Source organism: Trachemys scripta, chromosome 8 (genome assembly GCF_013100865.1).
Source record: "Trachemys scripta elegans isolate TJP31775 chromosome 8, CAS_Tse_1.0, whole genome shotgun sequence".
In the NCBI taxonomy this organism is placed as follows: Eukaryota; Metazoa; Chordata; order Testudines; family Emydidae; genus Trachemys; species Trachemys scripta.
Genome location: NC_048305.1, coordinates 457,685 through 472,309, shown reverse-complemented (window position 1 = coordinate 472,309; position 14,625 = coordinate 457,685). Strand labels below are relative to the sequence as shown.

The 14,625-nt window shown below is 50.7% G+C and overlaps 1 protein-coding gene across 1 annotated transcript in view; it reads left to right on the top strand.

The window, feature by feature from the left end:
• Positions 1–11,838, top strand: part of KIF20A (kinesin family member 20A) — a 12,495-nt gene extending 657 nt beyond the window's left edge. The window contains exons 2-19 of the mRNA XM_034779478.1: positions 333–512; positions 2,565–2,654; positions 2,849–2,968; positions 3,260–3,398; positions 3,483–3,670; positions 3,751–3,895; positions 4,683–4,883; positions 5,264–5,375; positions 5,512–5,583; positions 6,219–6,362; positions 6,450–6,615; positions 6,875–7,039; positions 7,878–8,017; positions 8,145–8,247; positions 9,281–9,482; positions 10,009–10,100; positions 10,426–10,563; positions 11,269–11,838. Of these exons, the coding sequence (XP_034635369.1) occupies positions 351–512; positions 2,565–2,654; positions 2,849–2,968; positions 3,260–3,398; positions 3,483–3,670; positions 3,751–3,895; positions 4,683–4,883; positions 5,264–5,375; positions 5,512–5,583; positions 6,219–6,362; positions 6,450–6,615; positions 6,875–7,039; positions 7,878–8,017; positions 8,145–8,247; positions 9,281–9,482; positions 10,009–10,100; positions 10,426–10,563; positions 11,269–11,589 (2,700 nt within the window). The 5' untranslated portion in view covers positions 333–350 and the 3' untranslated portion in view covers positions 11,590–11,838. The remainder of the gene's footprint in view (positions 1–332; positions 513–2,564; positions 2,655–2,848; positions 2,969–3,259; positions 3,399–3,482; positions 3,671–3,750; positions 3,896–4,682; positions 4,884–5,263; positions 5,376–5,511; positions 5,584–6,218; positions 6,363–6,449; positions 6,616–6,874; positions 7,040–7,877; positions 8,018–8,144; positions 8,248–9,280; positions 9,483–10,008; positions 10,101–10,425; positions 10,564–11,268) is intronic.
• The last annotated feature ends 2,787 nt before the right edge of the window (positions 11,839–14,625 follow it).

Here is a 14,625-nt window from a genome sequence, read left to right as displayed (position 1 = left end):
CGGGCTGGGCCGATGTGGGCGGGGGGGGGTAGGGGCTGGCGTGCGGCCGGAGGGGGGGGGCTGGGGGGAGCGTGTGTGTGTGTGGGGGTCAGGGGCTGGGCGGGGGGGAGGGGCTGGAGGGGTGGTCAGCGGCTGGGGGGGCCTGGGCGGGGGTGTAGGGGCTGGAGGGAGCGTGTGGGGGAGGGGGCGGGGGTGTAGGGGCTGGAGGGAGCGTGTGGGGGAGGGGGCGGGGCTGGGCCGAAGGGGGCGGGTCAGAGTCTTGGGGTGGGGCCTGGGCGGGAGGGTCAGGGAATTGCAGTGAAGCTGATCTTATCTGTGCCCCTTCATGGTAGGAGCCACCTGTGGGTACCATGGCCCAGGGACTCCTCTCCCCACAGGGGCTGCTCTCTGATGAGGAGGTCACAGCCTCGCCCCTGCTCGAATCCACAGCAGCGGAGTTTGGGTCCGGCCTGCGCAAAGATTTGCTATCTGATTTCTCTGCTATTTCCCCAAGCCTGGGGGGATCCCAGCAGGTGAGTGGGTTGTAGAAAGGCGGAGTGTTGTTAGGGCTGCTAAACTATTACAATTGCTTAATGCTTTTGTTTTTGGAGCTTTGATGTTCTCACCACTAGCAGCAAGCATAGCCTGCTAATTTAGCAGACCTCCATGGTTCTTGTAGAGAAAGACCACAGGCGCAGTTCTCTGATAAAGACACTTTTCCAGGTTTATTGCCCTTAGTGCACAGTTCTAATGACTTGCACAAGTACATTAACACAAGTGCCCCGTGTCACAGGGTGACTTAGTCAGCAGTGAGAATTTTTGCTTCTCCCTTGGCCACACAAAGAATTAAGACAAGGTACCCTGACATTTATAGACTGAGACAAACAACTTATGTGCCACCTTGCGTGCTTTATGATGTTTATTATCTCCCGTTGTTCCTGATAGTTTTTAAAAAACTTTCTTATATATTGTTGTCAAACCATCTTTTTAGTACTAGATTGGGATGTACATGTACTAGCTTTTTGAAATGTATTTACATAAATATTTAGTGCCTAGTACTTCTTAAAAATGTCTGTTTTAGCAACCCTAGCTGCAACTTTGCCAAGTTTATGTATTGGGCAGTAAACTTGTAAGCATTTGCTTTAACACTGCTTGAATGGCCTGACTTTGGTTTACAGCCTTTGGTTCCAGCCTCAGCAGGCCTAGTGCTCTGGGCTCTCTTTCTCTAGTTCATGGGTCAGAGATCTGACCTACTGATGACTCACTTGTGGATGGGGCTACACATTGAGCTTTGGCTTGTTTTCTGCACCAACGGGTTAAAATACCAGCCCTACAGAGGGGGACCCAATCCAGGGGTCAGAGCTGGAGTCGTAGTCCAGGAACCAAGCCAGGGGTTTTTTAACCTTTATGATGAAAGGGTTCCCAATTAATAAATATTAAATGACTAAGATAAGGGTGTAATCAAACCCAACTCAGTTTTCAGGTTCAAGCCTCTCAGTTGGTTACCAAAAACTTATTTAATGGAGGACCACTAAGTGACACTTTGAATTATGCAGCCAAAGTTTGCTTAATTAATTTTTCTTTTTAACAAACAGGCATGCAATTACCACGTATACTAATGATACTGTTTTACTCTCACTTAAAGATAGAATGGTGAACCAATGCGTGATCAGTCAACTAACAGTGAAGTACAGCCTTATAAACCTGGAACCTAACAGTACCATTTTGATAACTGGGGCTCCTTGCAATTTAGCAAGGCTACTCCTTTTATACTGTAATAGTAATTAGTATTAAACAGCTCTTTACCATAATTCTATTTCTATTATCTTCTTATTGGCTTTTTTTTATTACACATTATTTAAATTAACATCTGCACCAATGTCCTTCCCATACTATCAATTAAATAGCATTTTAATAAATTCATAATTCTCAAAAACCTTATAACCAAAACATAACCCTGGGTCATACACTTGCTAACTTTTATTTTCCCCTAACAGTTTGTCTCCAGTTTACTTCTAGCTTTCTCACAGTAGCAACTTCAGTTTCTCATATTCCTCTACACTTATGCCAAAAACCTAACTTCTACTTATTTCTTCATCTAAACCATCCTACAGGCCAGAGCCAGAATAAGAGTCCAGGGATCAAACAAGAGTCAGATCTGATACACCCACCAGTCAGGAAGTCCTTCAGTTGCTCAGTCAACTTCCTGTGCCTCCTTCTGGCTTAAATAGTATGGTCTGGCCACAGGGGCCATCATTGTCCCCAATCAGGATCCATGTGGGTGGTGCCTCTGGTGGGGTGAGAGTTGTGCTAGTCCCTCACTTCCAGTCCTGCTGGATGAGCTGCCAAGTGGCTGCCTGGGGACCCAGTGGATATGCCTGAGCAAGTTGATTTTTTTGAGCTTCTGGGGCACTTGAGACTGATGCTGGAGCAGGTACCAGTAAAGTGCCCAGAAGCTTCTGAGGCCTGGGTCCTATGAGCTACCTGTGCCGCATGCTGTGGTTCCCATTGGTGCACTGAATTTGACAGAACTTTCTGGTACGTCCACTGTGGCTGATGTTTCTAATCTGTGTGGGGTTCTGCAGGCTGCATCTGAGGACAATAATGGGAAAGTGAAGGTGTATCTGAGAGTTCGGCCCCTGAAGCCATCTGAGCTGGAGAAACAGGAAGATCAGGTGAGAGCCTGGGGCCAAGGAGGAGCTGCATGTGGCAAATAAACAAATCCATTTCCCCAACCTACCGGGAACAGGGTGGTGGTTCTGCAAGTGGAGGATTCCATAACCTCATGCTGTGTCTGTGTGGTGATGGACTGGGGGGAGATTTCTCTTCTGAGCCACTGTGATGATGGAGTTTTATTTGTACCCCTCAGGGCTGCGTCTGTATTGAGAATTCAGAGACCCTCCTTCTGAGAGCGCCCCAGGACTCTTTCACCATGCGGAGCACTGCACGGGGGGTAGGCCAGGCAGTGCATAAATTCACCTTCTCTCAGGTAGGTGCTCAGGCCCAGATCATGCAACCCGCCTTGGAGGGGTTTGTTTCTCTTTCTTTAAAGAACCATGTAACTATAAATGTACTGGATCAAGCATAACTGGCAGCCTGTGCTGAGAAAAGACTGGGACTGGAATAGCTGACAGGGCTGGCTGTGTGTCAGGCTTGAAGGGTATTGGCAAAGAGGAAGGAAGGGAAGGGCAGCCCTGGAATAGCAGTGGGTGCTGCAGCCAAGGGAGGGACGCCACTATGTGGTGTCACTCTTGCTCCCCTGTGGCATTTGTGGTTGCAGATCTTTGGGGCGGAGGTGGGGCAGAAGGCATTCTTTGATGAAACAATGGGCGAAGTGCTGAAGGATGTACTCCATGGGCAGAACTGGCTGGTTTACACCTATGGCATCACCAACTCTGGGAAGACACACACCATCCAGGGTAAGAGGAGCCCTTGCTGTGCAGTCATGGGTTGATGATGTCTGCCTGTATGTGTGCTCAGCTTGCTGCTGCTCTCTCCTCCAGGGAGCAGCAAAGATGGTGGGATCCTGCCTCGCTCCCTAGCTGTCATCTTTAATAGCGTAGGGGATCGGCTCTACCAGGCTATGGATCTGAAGCCCTCGCTTTCCAGTGAGGTGACCTGGCTGGACAGCAAACAGGTGCATCAGGAGGAGACCAAGAAGCTGGCCCTGCTGTGCGGGGGGCTGCGGGAGGTGAGCATCCCATCTGGGTCTCAGGGCAGGTCCGAGAGCATGCTGGTTGTGTCTGACTCACACTGTCCATGGTTTTCCAGGAGGAAGTGCTGACTCCACTGAAGAGGAGCCACAGTGCCGAGTCCCAGCTCCAGGCTGCCACGAGTGTCAGTTTTGACAGTGGGTTTGGTGGCCTCTCTTCTACCAGCCAGTTTGCCAACCAGTCGAGCAGCAGCCAGCTGGAAGGTATGTCTAGCGCCCTGCTGTCCTGTGCCACCCATTCCTGGATTAGGGGAGGAGTGGATTTTGCACCCTTGTTATTGGATAGTTGCAGTGTGGGAGGGGCAGTACGGCTTCTGCATTCTCTGGGGCTCCCTGTTTCTTTGGGGGGAAGCTCTGTGTTTGGGGAATTTTGGGCTGTGAATACCTCTCTTCTCTGTTCTGTACGTTGCCCACCTGTGTCATCCTGGGGCAACAATCAACATGAAAGAAATAGACAAGCCCCTCCCACAAGGGGATACCCACCTGAGCAGCTGAGTGTTCCACTACACCTAGCTGGCCAATGGCTTGGGCTCTGTCAGGCTACCAAGGAAGTAGGCTCTGGAGCTGAGGGGCCCCACTGAAAGCATTTGTCCCCTAGACTGGGAAACCTAGGGACAGTCAGCTGATCTCATCTGATAGACTTGAACACAAGGAGAGTAGGGAGTCTTAGGTAGCCAGGACCAAAGCCATAGAGGGATCCAGTATAGAAGGTTGTGTGCCCCGCCGTTTCTCCAGATCAGAGACAGGCATGTAGGAAGTTCTTGACAAGAGAAAGATGTGCGAGCTAAGTGGATACCTAGCATATCCTGGCGTGAAGTCCATGTTGAGGGTGGGGAGTCCCAGGCAGGGCATATGGAGTGCATTTGGGGCTGGGGTAAAGAGTTTCTGTTGGGCGAGGGGTGTCTGCAGCCTCTTCCAGTCCCAAGCTATTCAGCTGGGACATGCTGGGCCCTGCTGCAATCATTACCATCCTTTTTACCTCTCCCTCCAGAGCTGGGTCCTCGCTGGGCTGACCCAGACCGCATCTCGCTCCTCACCCCAGGGGATGTGCAGGTCTCCATCTGGGTCTCCTTCTTTGAGATTTACAATGAGCAGATCTATGACTTGCTGGAGATGCCTTTGCCTGGCCAGAACCGCAAAAGGCAGACGCTGCGGCTGTGCGAAGACCAGACTGGCAGCCCCTATGTGAAAGGTAGATCTACCCAGTCTCGCCCTGGGTTGGGCTCTGGGGACATCTAGGGAAGGGCCCTGCCAGCTCAAGTTTGGACTGAAGGAGCTATAGCCTGAGGGGATGACAAAGCAGTAACTTGGGTGTGGAGGGTGTGATGTATGTGGAGAGGGGTACTAATGGGGAAGGGAGCGTGCTCTGTGGTATCTTATACCCAGTCAGCTGCTCCTCTCGGTTGGGCTGTCGAGTTAATGTTTCGTCCCCTCAGTGGAGAATGTTGGAGCTCAGACTGGCTCCTGGTAATGGAGCCTGGGCTGAGGTAAGGGTAGTTCCTCCCTAGGAGGGCAACCCTGCTCTCTGTCACTGTCCCACTTGCCTGGCATGACCTGCGTCTGCTCTTTCAGATCTGAACTGGATCAATGTCCAAGATGCTGATGAGGCCTGGAAGCTCCTGAAACTGGGTCGGAAAAACCAGAGCTTTGCCTGCACCCACTTGAATGAGAACTCCAGCCGCAGGTCTGAGACAGGGAAGAGGATTGGTCTGGTGTGGTGGTGGTCTTATTCTGAGGCTGGGAGCTATGGGACTGGAGTGTTTTCCAGGAGCATTTGATGCATGTTCCTTTCACACTTCTTTTGTCCTTGCTCCCTGCAGTCACAGCATCTTCTCCATTCGTATCCTGCATTTACAGGGAAGCAGCAGTGAGATGCTCCCCAAAATCAGCGAGTGAGTCCTGCACTTCTTTGTATGGGGCAGGGAGGTTGGGGGCTCCTGTAGGCTCAGAGTTCTCACATCTTTGCTGCTGCTAAGGATATCTGGGGTCTTCTGAAGGTCACTCGGTGGGGTTACTGGGAAGGAGCTCTTGTTCCCATTGCACAGCTTGAAGTTGACAATGGAGGGGACACAGGGGAACTGCTATGAGAGGTGTTGGAAAGCACCATCTGAGTCACCGGGACCCCACTGAATTGGTGTGAATATGGGTGTCTTGCTCCCATCTCAGGGGTGTGGGGTTCCCTGTGGTTGAGCTGCTGTTAATGGATTTGCCTACCAGCAACATAATTAACTACAAATGCGAGTTGGTTCTGTGCTTGGAAAGCAGCTGCCAGCTGGGGATCAGGGATTTCTGGCTGTCTTGGCCCCGCATCCTGATTTTGGTGGCAGTGTTGACTGGCCCAGTTTAATAGCCTCTAGGTTTGTGATGACAGCTGCCCAAGCAGCTTCTGCACCTACTCAAGGAGATTGGAAGACGGGCTTTTAAGGGGAGGGTTAGCTTAGAGCAGGGAGCATAGAATGTTTGGAGTGTAGGGTTGGGGCAGGGCCAATGGGACCAGATCACAGATATCTCCCTGGGCTTCCTTCAGGTTGTCCCTGTGTGACCTCGCTGGCTCAGAGCGCTGCAAGAACCAGAAAAGCGGGGACCGCATGAAGGAGGCAAATAATATCAACACCTCCCTGCACACACTCGGCCGCTGCATCGCTGCCCTCCGCCAGAACCAGCAGTCCAAGTGAGTGTGCACAGGAGACCGGGGGAAGAAGGGGATTCCCCAGGAGCTTGGCTGTTGGGCTTAGCAGGTTCTCCTCTCTCCCTGCAGGCTGAAGCAGAGTGTTGTTCCCTTCCGGGACAGCAAGCTGACCCGTGTGTTTCAAGGCTTCTTCACGGGGCGTGGGCGTTCCTGCATGATTGTCAACATTAACCAGTGTGCATCCACTTATGACGAGACCCTGCATGTGGCCAAGTTCTCGGCCATAGCCAGCCAGGTCAGTGCCTAGGGGCCAGGGTGCCCAGTAGTGCAGAAGTCGCTCTGGATCTTCCAAGAGCCTGAGGGTTAAGGTCCTATGGGAACAGGTTACTTCCTTTCACCTTTGGGGGCGTGGGGAGGGAAGCAATGTACCTGGTGGAGTACACTGCCTCCAGAGCATTCCTAGACCCTGCTAACCTGAAGAACAGTCGCCTATGGGCCACTCTGGTCCACAGTCCTTGTGAGGTCATAGCTGTGGACTTTTGTTTTCTCTTCAGCTTGTTCAAGCTCCTCCCACAAAGCTGGCACTGCCGTCTATCCAATCATTAATCAAGGAACACAGCAGGCGAGACAGTAGGAGTTTAGGGGCAGGCTCAAAGCAAGAAGTGGAGCCTGATGAAGAGAGCGAGGACGATGCAGAAGTGTCCATGTATGATAGGGAGGTGGGTGATGGTTTCTCTCTTACCCTGTGAAGCCACCCTGACCTGCAGGGATGAGTCTGTCTAACCCCCAGCCTGTGGGAGCAGGGAGGTGGGTCTGGGGCTCAGGCACTGTAAAATTGGGAACGGGAACTTTAATATACCTATCTCATAGAGCTGGAAGGGACCTTGAAAGGTCATTGAGTCCAGTCCCCTGCCTTCACAGCAGGGCCAAGCACCATCCCTGACAGATTTTATTTGCCCCAGATCCCTAAATGGCCCCCTCAAGGATTGAACTCACAACCTTGAATTTAGCAGGCCAATGCTCAAACCACTGAGCTATCCCTCCCCCCAGCTCCAGATGGTTGCTAGCACAACTATTGAATCAGTGAATACGGGAAGGGTCAGAGAACCATTCATACTAAGCCTCAGGCTCTCTCAATGAACAAAGGACACTTGCATCTGTGTCTCAAATCAGCTTGGACATGACACAGTCCCATAAGTGGAGTATCTGCTGAAGGGGAAAGGGCAACACCTGACAGTGAAGGGCTACTGGAACTTGTGGAGTTGGCTTAATTTAACAATCTGACCATTGGGAAAAGGGTACTAAGCAGCAGATCCACTGACTCCAAGTGACGTGAAATTGGGAGGAATTGCAAATCCTAGTGAGGACAAATAATGCACAGTAAGAATGATACTCGGCCCTTCACAAAGCAGGGAGTGAACGGTAATTCAGTGGCAGAACCAAGATCAAGGGCCAGCCCAGTGAAACCTCTACTGTGCCAGGGAAACCTTTTCTATGCTTGGATTCCCTGATGCACAAGCATAAGTAGAAGGCTCACGTTTTGTGCCCTCCTTGCAGGACCTCCCGCGAGCAGTGGAGGTCCTGTGGGATCTGCTGGTGCAGGAGCGGCAGGACAGGCTGCACCTGGAAATGCGCCTCCGTGAGGAGCTCTGCAATGAGATGCTAGAGCAGCTGCAACAGAAGGAGCAGTGGTGCAGGTACTGTCATACTGCAAGGGAAATGGGAACTCCTCCCTGCTAATCACCCCTCAACTCTGAGCCTCCCCTATACATCTCTGATCTGGTACACATGGCATCAATGTCACATTGTGCCTTCTCTCTGCAGCCAACACTTGGACACGCAGAAGGAGCTACTGGTGGAACTATATGAGGATAAGCTGAACAATCTGAAGGAGTCAATGACTGATTATTACCAGGAGAGGATTCAGGTAAGTGTGTGTATGTGGGGGGAAATAGACCCACTATAGAGAAGGGGCATGAGGAAACCAGGCTTGGGAGCAGAGCCAGAGATGTGAGAAGAGCTTGTCTGAGCCCAGGAATCTTCTGCTGTGACTCTCAAACTAGCAAGGCTTTCCAGCCTCCCATTTGGTGCTTTTATGTGACTGCTCCAATTGTATCTTCTGCTCCTCCCTACAGGCCTTGGGCTCTGGCTAGAGCCCTCTAGTCCCCAGTTCCAACTTCTTGGCTGCTGGTTTACGTAGCACAGCGTCAAGGTCTGCTTGGGCCTAATTTTTGGGCCCAAACTGGACCGAAACTTAAGCAAGTTGAGTTACCATTGGACCGGACCCTGAACTGGAGTTGCATTCACCACTATCTCCTGCCCTGGAGTCAGTATGCTAGGAGCTGCTGTGCATGCTCTGTGAAGTGAGAGGCGCTGAGACTCCTTGGTACACTCGCTCCATAGCACACGCAGCGCAGCAAGGGGGTCGCGGTGGGCAGGAGCAGAGCACACAGCTGTCACTGACCCACACTTGAGAGGGTCTAGTTGTTTACCCACCTGAACCAGACTTGATACTTGTCGTCAGGTCCCATTTGGTTGCAGGGCTCTAGCACAGCCACTGCTGGGCAAGGGCTCACAGGCGGCCAGTTGATGAAAACCAGCATCTTTGCTTCCTGTGAGCATGTTGCAAACACACCCTCCATTCTTAGTGTAAATTCTGGAGAAAATAGTAAAATTGACAGATTGTTAAGGAGTGGTAGATTTTTTCCCCCCACCTATTCTTATTGGCGATGGTGGGCAGCTACAGAACTGTTTGGCTTCATTCCATGGAGCAGGCAGATGTTGGGGATATGCTGCAGACCCCTCTCGAAGGTGCAGACCTTTAAAATGCCCAGCTGGGAGTGTTTATTACAATTTAGTGAACTACAGCCCACATGCCACTTTGGCTTCCTCCTGGGCAAGTCTGGCACTCTTCCCAGTAACGGGGCTCGGCTCTGAGCTAATCTGCCCTTCCTCCTCAGGAGCGGGATGAAAAGATTGAAGAACTGGAGGCTGCTCTGCAGGAGGCAAAGCTGCACTCAGAGGCCCTGGAGAGGACGCAGCAGGAGCAGCCCCTGCGCAGATCAAAACGAGTGGTAGCTTCATCCACTCTGCAGCAGGAGCTGCTGGAAGTTAAAGCCAAGCTGGAGCAGTGTCAATCAGAGCTGACCACTACTACTGCAGGTGTGGCATGGGTAGCTCCGAATTGGGCATGGGCTCTCCTCAGAGCTCGGATTAGAAATGTGCTCAGGGCAGTGGGACTGGGAGTCTTGAGACCAGAGTTCTAGTCTCAGCTCTACCATGTGACCAACCACTTCACTTCTCTGTGCTGCTACTTCTCCACCACCCTTGATTGATTTATATAAAGATGGCGTTTGGAGGCAGAGACTCTCCCTATATGTACATATAGTGCCTAGCATATTGGGGCCTCTAGACACTGCAAATAAGAGTTGGGGGCGGGGGGGTAGAGTTAAGAGAAGAAATTTCCCTCACCCAAATAAAAGGAGAAGCCAGGAGTATGAGGAGTCTCAAATGGAGCACTTCTAGATCTGAACTGCCTGACCTGTGCACTTCTAAAGTTTTGGTTCAGTGTACCTGTGGCTGCCTTCAGTTGTTTCACAGGGCCTTGGATTATACACAACCTAGATCTCTGTGCTGGGATATGTGCATGACATGTTATTTTTTCCACTCTGCTCCTGGTTGTTTTCAGAGTTGCACAGGTACCAGAAGCTGCTGGAGCCACCTCCTTCTGCCAGACTCCTCACTGTGGATGTGGACAGGAAGCTGGAGGATGGACAAAAGGTAACTGCACCCCTGTGAGGATATAGGAACTCCTTTGGAGGGCTCTTACCAGTTCACAATGAGCACTGTTTATTTCACTATCTGTTTGGCTTCCATAAGGGTGTGGCTGAAGCTAGTGTTCTGCTGGTAACATGCTCCTCTGGGGTGTGGGATGTATCGCCTCCCCAATTGTTCAGGGAGCTGCTGTACTGACCCCTGCTCCAGTGGGATCTTTGAGGGGTGAGATGTAGGTCAGGGCTGCTGTGGTATGGCTTTTCCTCGAGGACTGGGTATGTCCTGCTTTGCTAAGTCTCTTGCTTGGACTGAATTTCCCACCCTCCTGCAGAATGTGAAGCTGCTGCGGTCAGAGCTGCAAAGACTTGGGGAGTCCCTCCAGTCTGCAGAGAGAGCATGTTGTCACACCACAAGTGCAGGAAAACTTCGAGAAGCCCTCTGCACCTGTGATGACATCCTGGCTAGACAGGTAACGTGACAATTGCTCTTTGTGGGGACTGCATGGGATTTGGCCTAGGCACTTGAATGTCACCAAAAATGTGGCTGCTTAAATCTACGGAAATATACGTTTAGTGGGGGCAGGATGGGGAATAGAAAGGAATTCCATGTCCATTTCCCCCTTTTCTCAGTTGCTGGAGGGCAGATCAGGATAAAGAAAGCCATCAGTTAGTACTGTCCCTTATTAACTGGTTGCTCTACTAACTTATTTTTTTCATGGGATCTGTGTTTGAGCTGCTACATACCCAATCTGCTGAAAAAGTCCTCTGTTTTGTTCCCTAACCATACAATTTCCCCCTTGCACCTCAGCACAGTAATGGATAGCAACTGTTCCTAGTCCTTTTTATTTACTGGAGGCCCTGGCAATAGCTAGCTCTGGTAGAGGTCAACTTGAGGGCAGGGAGGGAAAGTCAGAGGGCAATTTAACTACAGCAGAATGTTGGCAGTGGGGTGGATTCAGCTTTCCCCAGCTGCACTGCCCTCTTGGGCCAACCCAGGGATTGTCAGCTTGCCAAACTAACTGCTGCATCAGGGCCAGCAGGAGCTGCTTGGCACTACCTACTTCTCTATAACTGTGAGTGGACTGTGCAACTTCTGGGTGCTTAACAGGGAGTTCCCATCAACTGTGATGGGACCATCAGTGTAGGAGTAAACATTGCTGGCTTCCCCCTCTCAGGACCAAACATTGGCAGAGTTGCAAAACAACATGATGTTGGTGAAGCTAGATCTGCGGAAGAAGGCAACCTGTATTGCTGAACAGTACCATACTGTGCAGAAGCTCCAGGCCCCTTCAACATCTACTTTAAAGAAACGCTTCTGTGCGAATAGGGAAAACCTGCAGCCAAGTCAGCCTCCTGGCAAGAAACCCTTCCTGCACGGCTTTCTGTCCCGCTCCCCCGCACATCCTCGGATGGCAGAGAGCAGCCCCTATAGCCGCATCCTGCGGGGCCGGCGATCACCAGCACTCAAGGCCCTGCCCTCTAGTAAAAAATATTAAGTGGGTGAGTTGACCCACCAGTGAGGAGTTACTGTCCCTGTCTGTGTATAAACTACCCTATTTAGTAATTCTTCACAGGCTTGTGCAAACACTGCATGTGACTCCCAAAGATGGTTTCAGGTAGTCAGGCCAGCTGCTACTCCAGTCTATATGGAACAGGGCCTCAGATCCAACCTGTAACATTACCTTACCTCTCAACTTGTGTATTCTGTAACATAGGCTATGCATGACAATAAATATATAAACTTAGTGTTTTACTTGTGCAAAAATCTGCCTGCACTAAACCCAACCCTAGGATCCTCCAGGAACATCACCTGTTTTAGCCTTTCTACAGCCATGTCAGCATAATGTACCTAAAGTAGATTTGAGCTGCTGCTGTCACCCTGTAGAGACATGGCCAGGACATGAACCCTTCATCTATGTCTACAGTGGCATGAGGTGCCTCTGGCTGGCCTATGCCACCTGACTGGCTGAAAGTTTAGGGGCTAGTTAATTGCAGTGTGGATTTTCAAACTTGGGCAAGCTGTGGGACATTCCACCTACAGGATCCTAGAACCTAGGCCCAAACAGTGATACTGCAATTAAACAGGCCCTTAGCCAGAGCCACCTGTGGGCTTTTAAGTGCAGCATAGATATACCCTATCAGTCTTACATATGTAATTGAAATACCTTGCTTCACATCCAATGAGTACTTAGTTCTCAGATGCATTACCAGTTCTTTATTTTCACTTGGAATAAAGGGGGCCCCTCCTTTAAGTATTTCTGATGATGCCAGAGTGGGCTCTAACCCTCATGAATAGCTTTAGGCTCTCAAAATGAAATCATGACTAACACAGATATCCCCACTTTGCCTATAGGGCAACTGAGTATGAGTCAGGAGGAGATACCAGGAAGAATCTGAGGGGAGCGAGGAAAAGATCAGGACCTCACAGAGATCATTCCCCTTCATACACCCATTTCCCCCCCTGCCCCCCGCACTATTTCTAGCTGTATCTGCCCTGGGGTATTCAGCTTTACTGCAGGAAGCCAGCTTCACTGACTGTACCAGGCTTAGGTCTCCCTCACCCATGAGGGAGGGATTCATCCTTCAGCTACTCCTACTAGAGAGAAGAAAAAAAAAAAAAAATCAGATCATAGATTACCAGGGACCATTGTGATTGTGTAGTCTGACCTGCATAACACAGCCCATAAAACATCCCCAAAAATTCCCAGAGCATCTTTTAGGAAAAGGCAAACTGGAATATTCTATAAGAGTATCCAGTCCCCATCTGCAGTATCCTCATCTTCTCTTGATGAAGCAGCAAATGCACTTGTCTGTCACTGCAGCTGCATAAGGTTTTCCAGGACTTAAAGTACATGGTGGAAATCTTAACCATTCCCCTGAAAGCTCTTCAAGAAGAACTCCATAAGCTCTTAAACATATTGCATTCACTAAACAGCAGGGAGATTAGGCATCCCAATAAACAAACGTCGGTCTACTGGAACCCACCAAATCCCTCTGCTATAGGCCTGCTTTCATCTCAATTACTTCTAATACAGCAGACAGAAGGTAAAGTCCCCGTAAAGGGATTTGAACAGTTATTCTCATCCTGCAGCTGGCTCTCTTGTACAAGGAGTACAGGAAAGAACAAAACAGCAAAGTCACCCCAAGGGGAAAACTGCCCAAGAACTGGATCTTTTCAGCAAGCAATCACATCCTACTCTACATCTTGAGACATTGTCTAATTTTGTTGATCAGTTACCTGAGGAGCTGAAACAGTTTAAGGCCTGCTGATTGCTCAAACATCTCTGCAGGCTGCACTGGTCACATGAGACTGCAGGGCATACCAGAGCTACTGCAATGGGCAGGAGGAGGTGGTCATGGCTTCAGTCCTTTGGCTTGCTTACAGAGGTACAATCAAGGGATAGGCAAACCTTTTTGCCCAAGGGCCACATCTGGGTGGGGAAATTGTATGTAGGGCTGGGGCAGGGGGTTTGGGTGCAGGAGGGAGGGCAGTGTGCAGGAAGGGGCTCAAGGCAGGGAATTGGGGTGCAGCAGAGGTTGCAGGAGGGGGCTCAGGGCAGGAGCTTGGGGGCAGGCTTTGGCCTGGTGCTGTTTACCTCAAGCAGCTCCGGGGTGGCAGCAGCGTGCAGCGGGGCTAAGGCAAGATCCCTGTCTGCCCTGCTCCCAGAAGTGGCCAACATGTGAAGCAGTGGCTGCTGGGGGTGGCGGGGCAGGCGGCTCCACCACATGCTGCCCTTGCCTGCAGGCACCACTCCTGAAGCTCCCATTGGCCGTGGTTCCCTGTTCCCAGCCAATGGGAGCTGCTAGGGGGGATGAGGAAGGGGGAAGTGCCTGCCTGCCTCCCTCTCCCCTGCCACAGGGCCATGGTGCTGGCCGTTTACAGGAGTGGTGTGGGGCTGGCAATCCTATGGACCAGATTGAAAGCCCTGACAGGCCGGATCCAGCCCGCGGGCCGTAATTTTCCCTCCCCTGCATTAGAGGGAAAACCTCTTTAATAGTGGGACAGAAAGCCCTCCATACTTAGATAGAGTTTTGCCTTTTGCCTGCTCTATAGCTCCTACAGTTTTCACTGGATATCACTAAGGCAAAAGTCTCCGACAACTGGGCACATGGGCGCGCATATACCTAGAATGGAATCGACATGAGGAAGCACTTGAAGAATCTTTATATGTGGCAGCATCCAGAGTGAGATAGGCTCCATATACTCAGTTTAGAGAATGAAACTGAACAGCAATTGAGTGACTTGGCTGAAGTCAGACTGCAGGTCAATGGTCAAATTGACACTGTTCCAGGCCCATCTAACCACCATTTCTGTCCCAGGCAGTTGAAGTCTAAACAAGTTGCTGCACTAGTTTGAAGGACTAACTGCCACACAGCACATTGGACAGGGCTACTCAAATCTGAGCGAGGTAGCTACTAGCCACCCTTCCCCCCCCACAGTGAACTTATGGAAAATTGGATCTTTTCTATATTTAGTTCAATTGTGTTTGTTAGAATGGGAAGGAAATTTGTGCCAAGACAATACCCAGGGA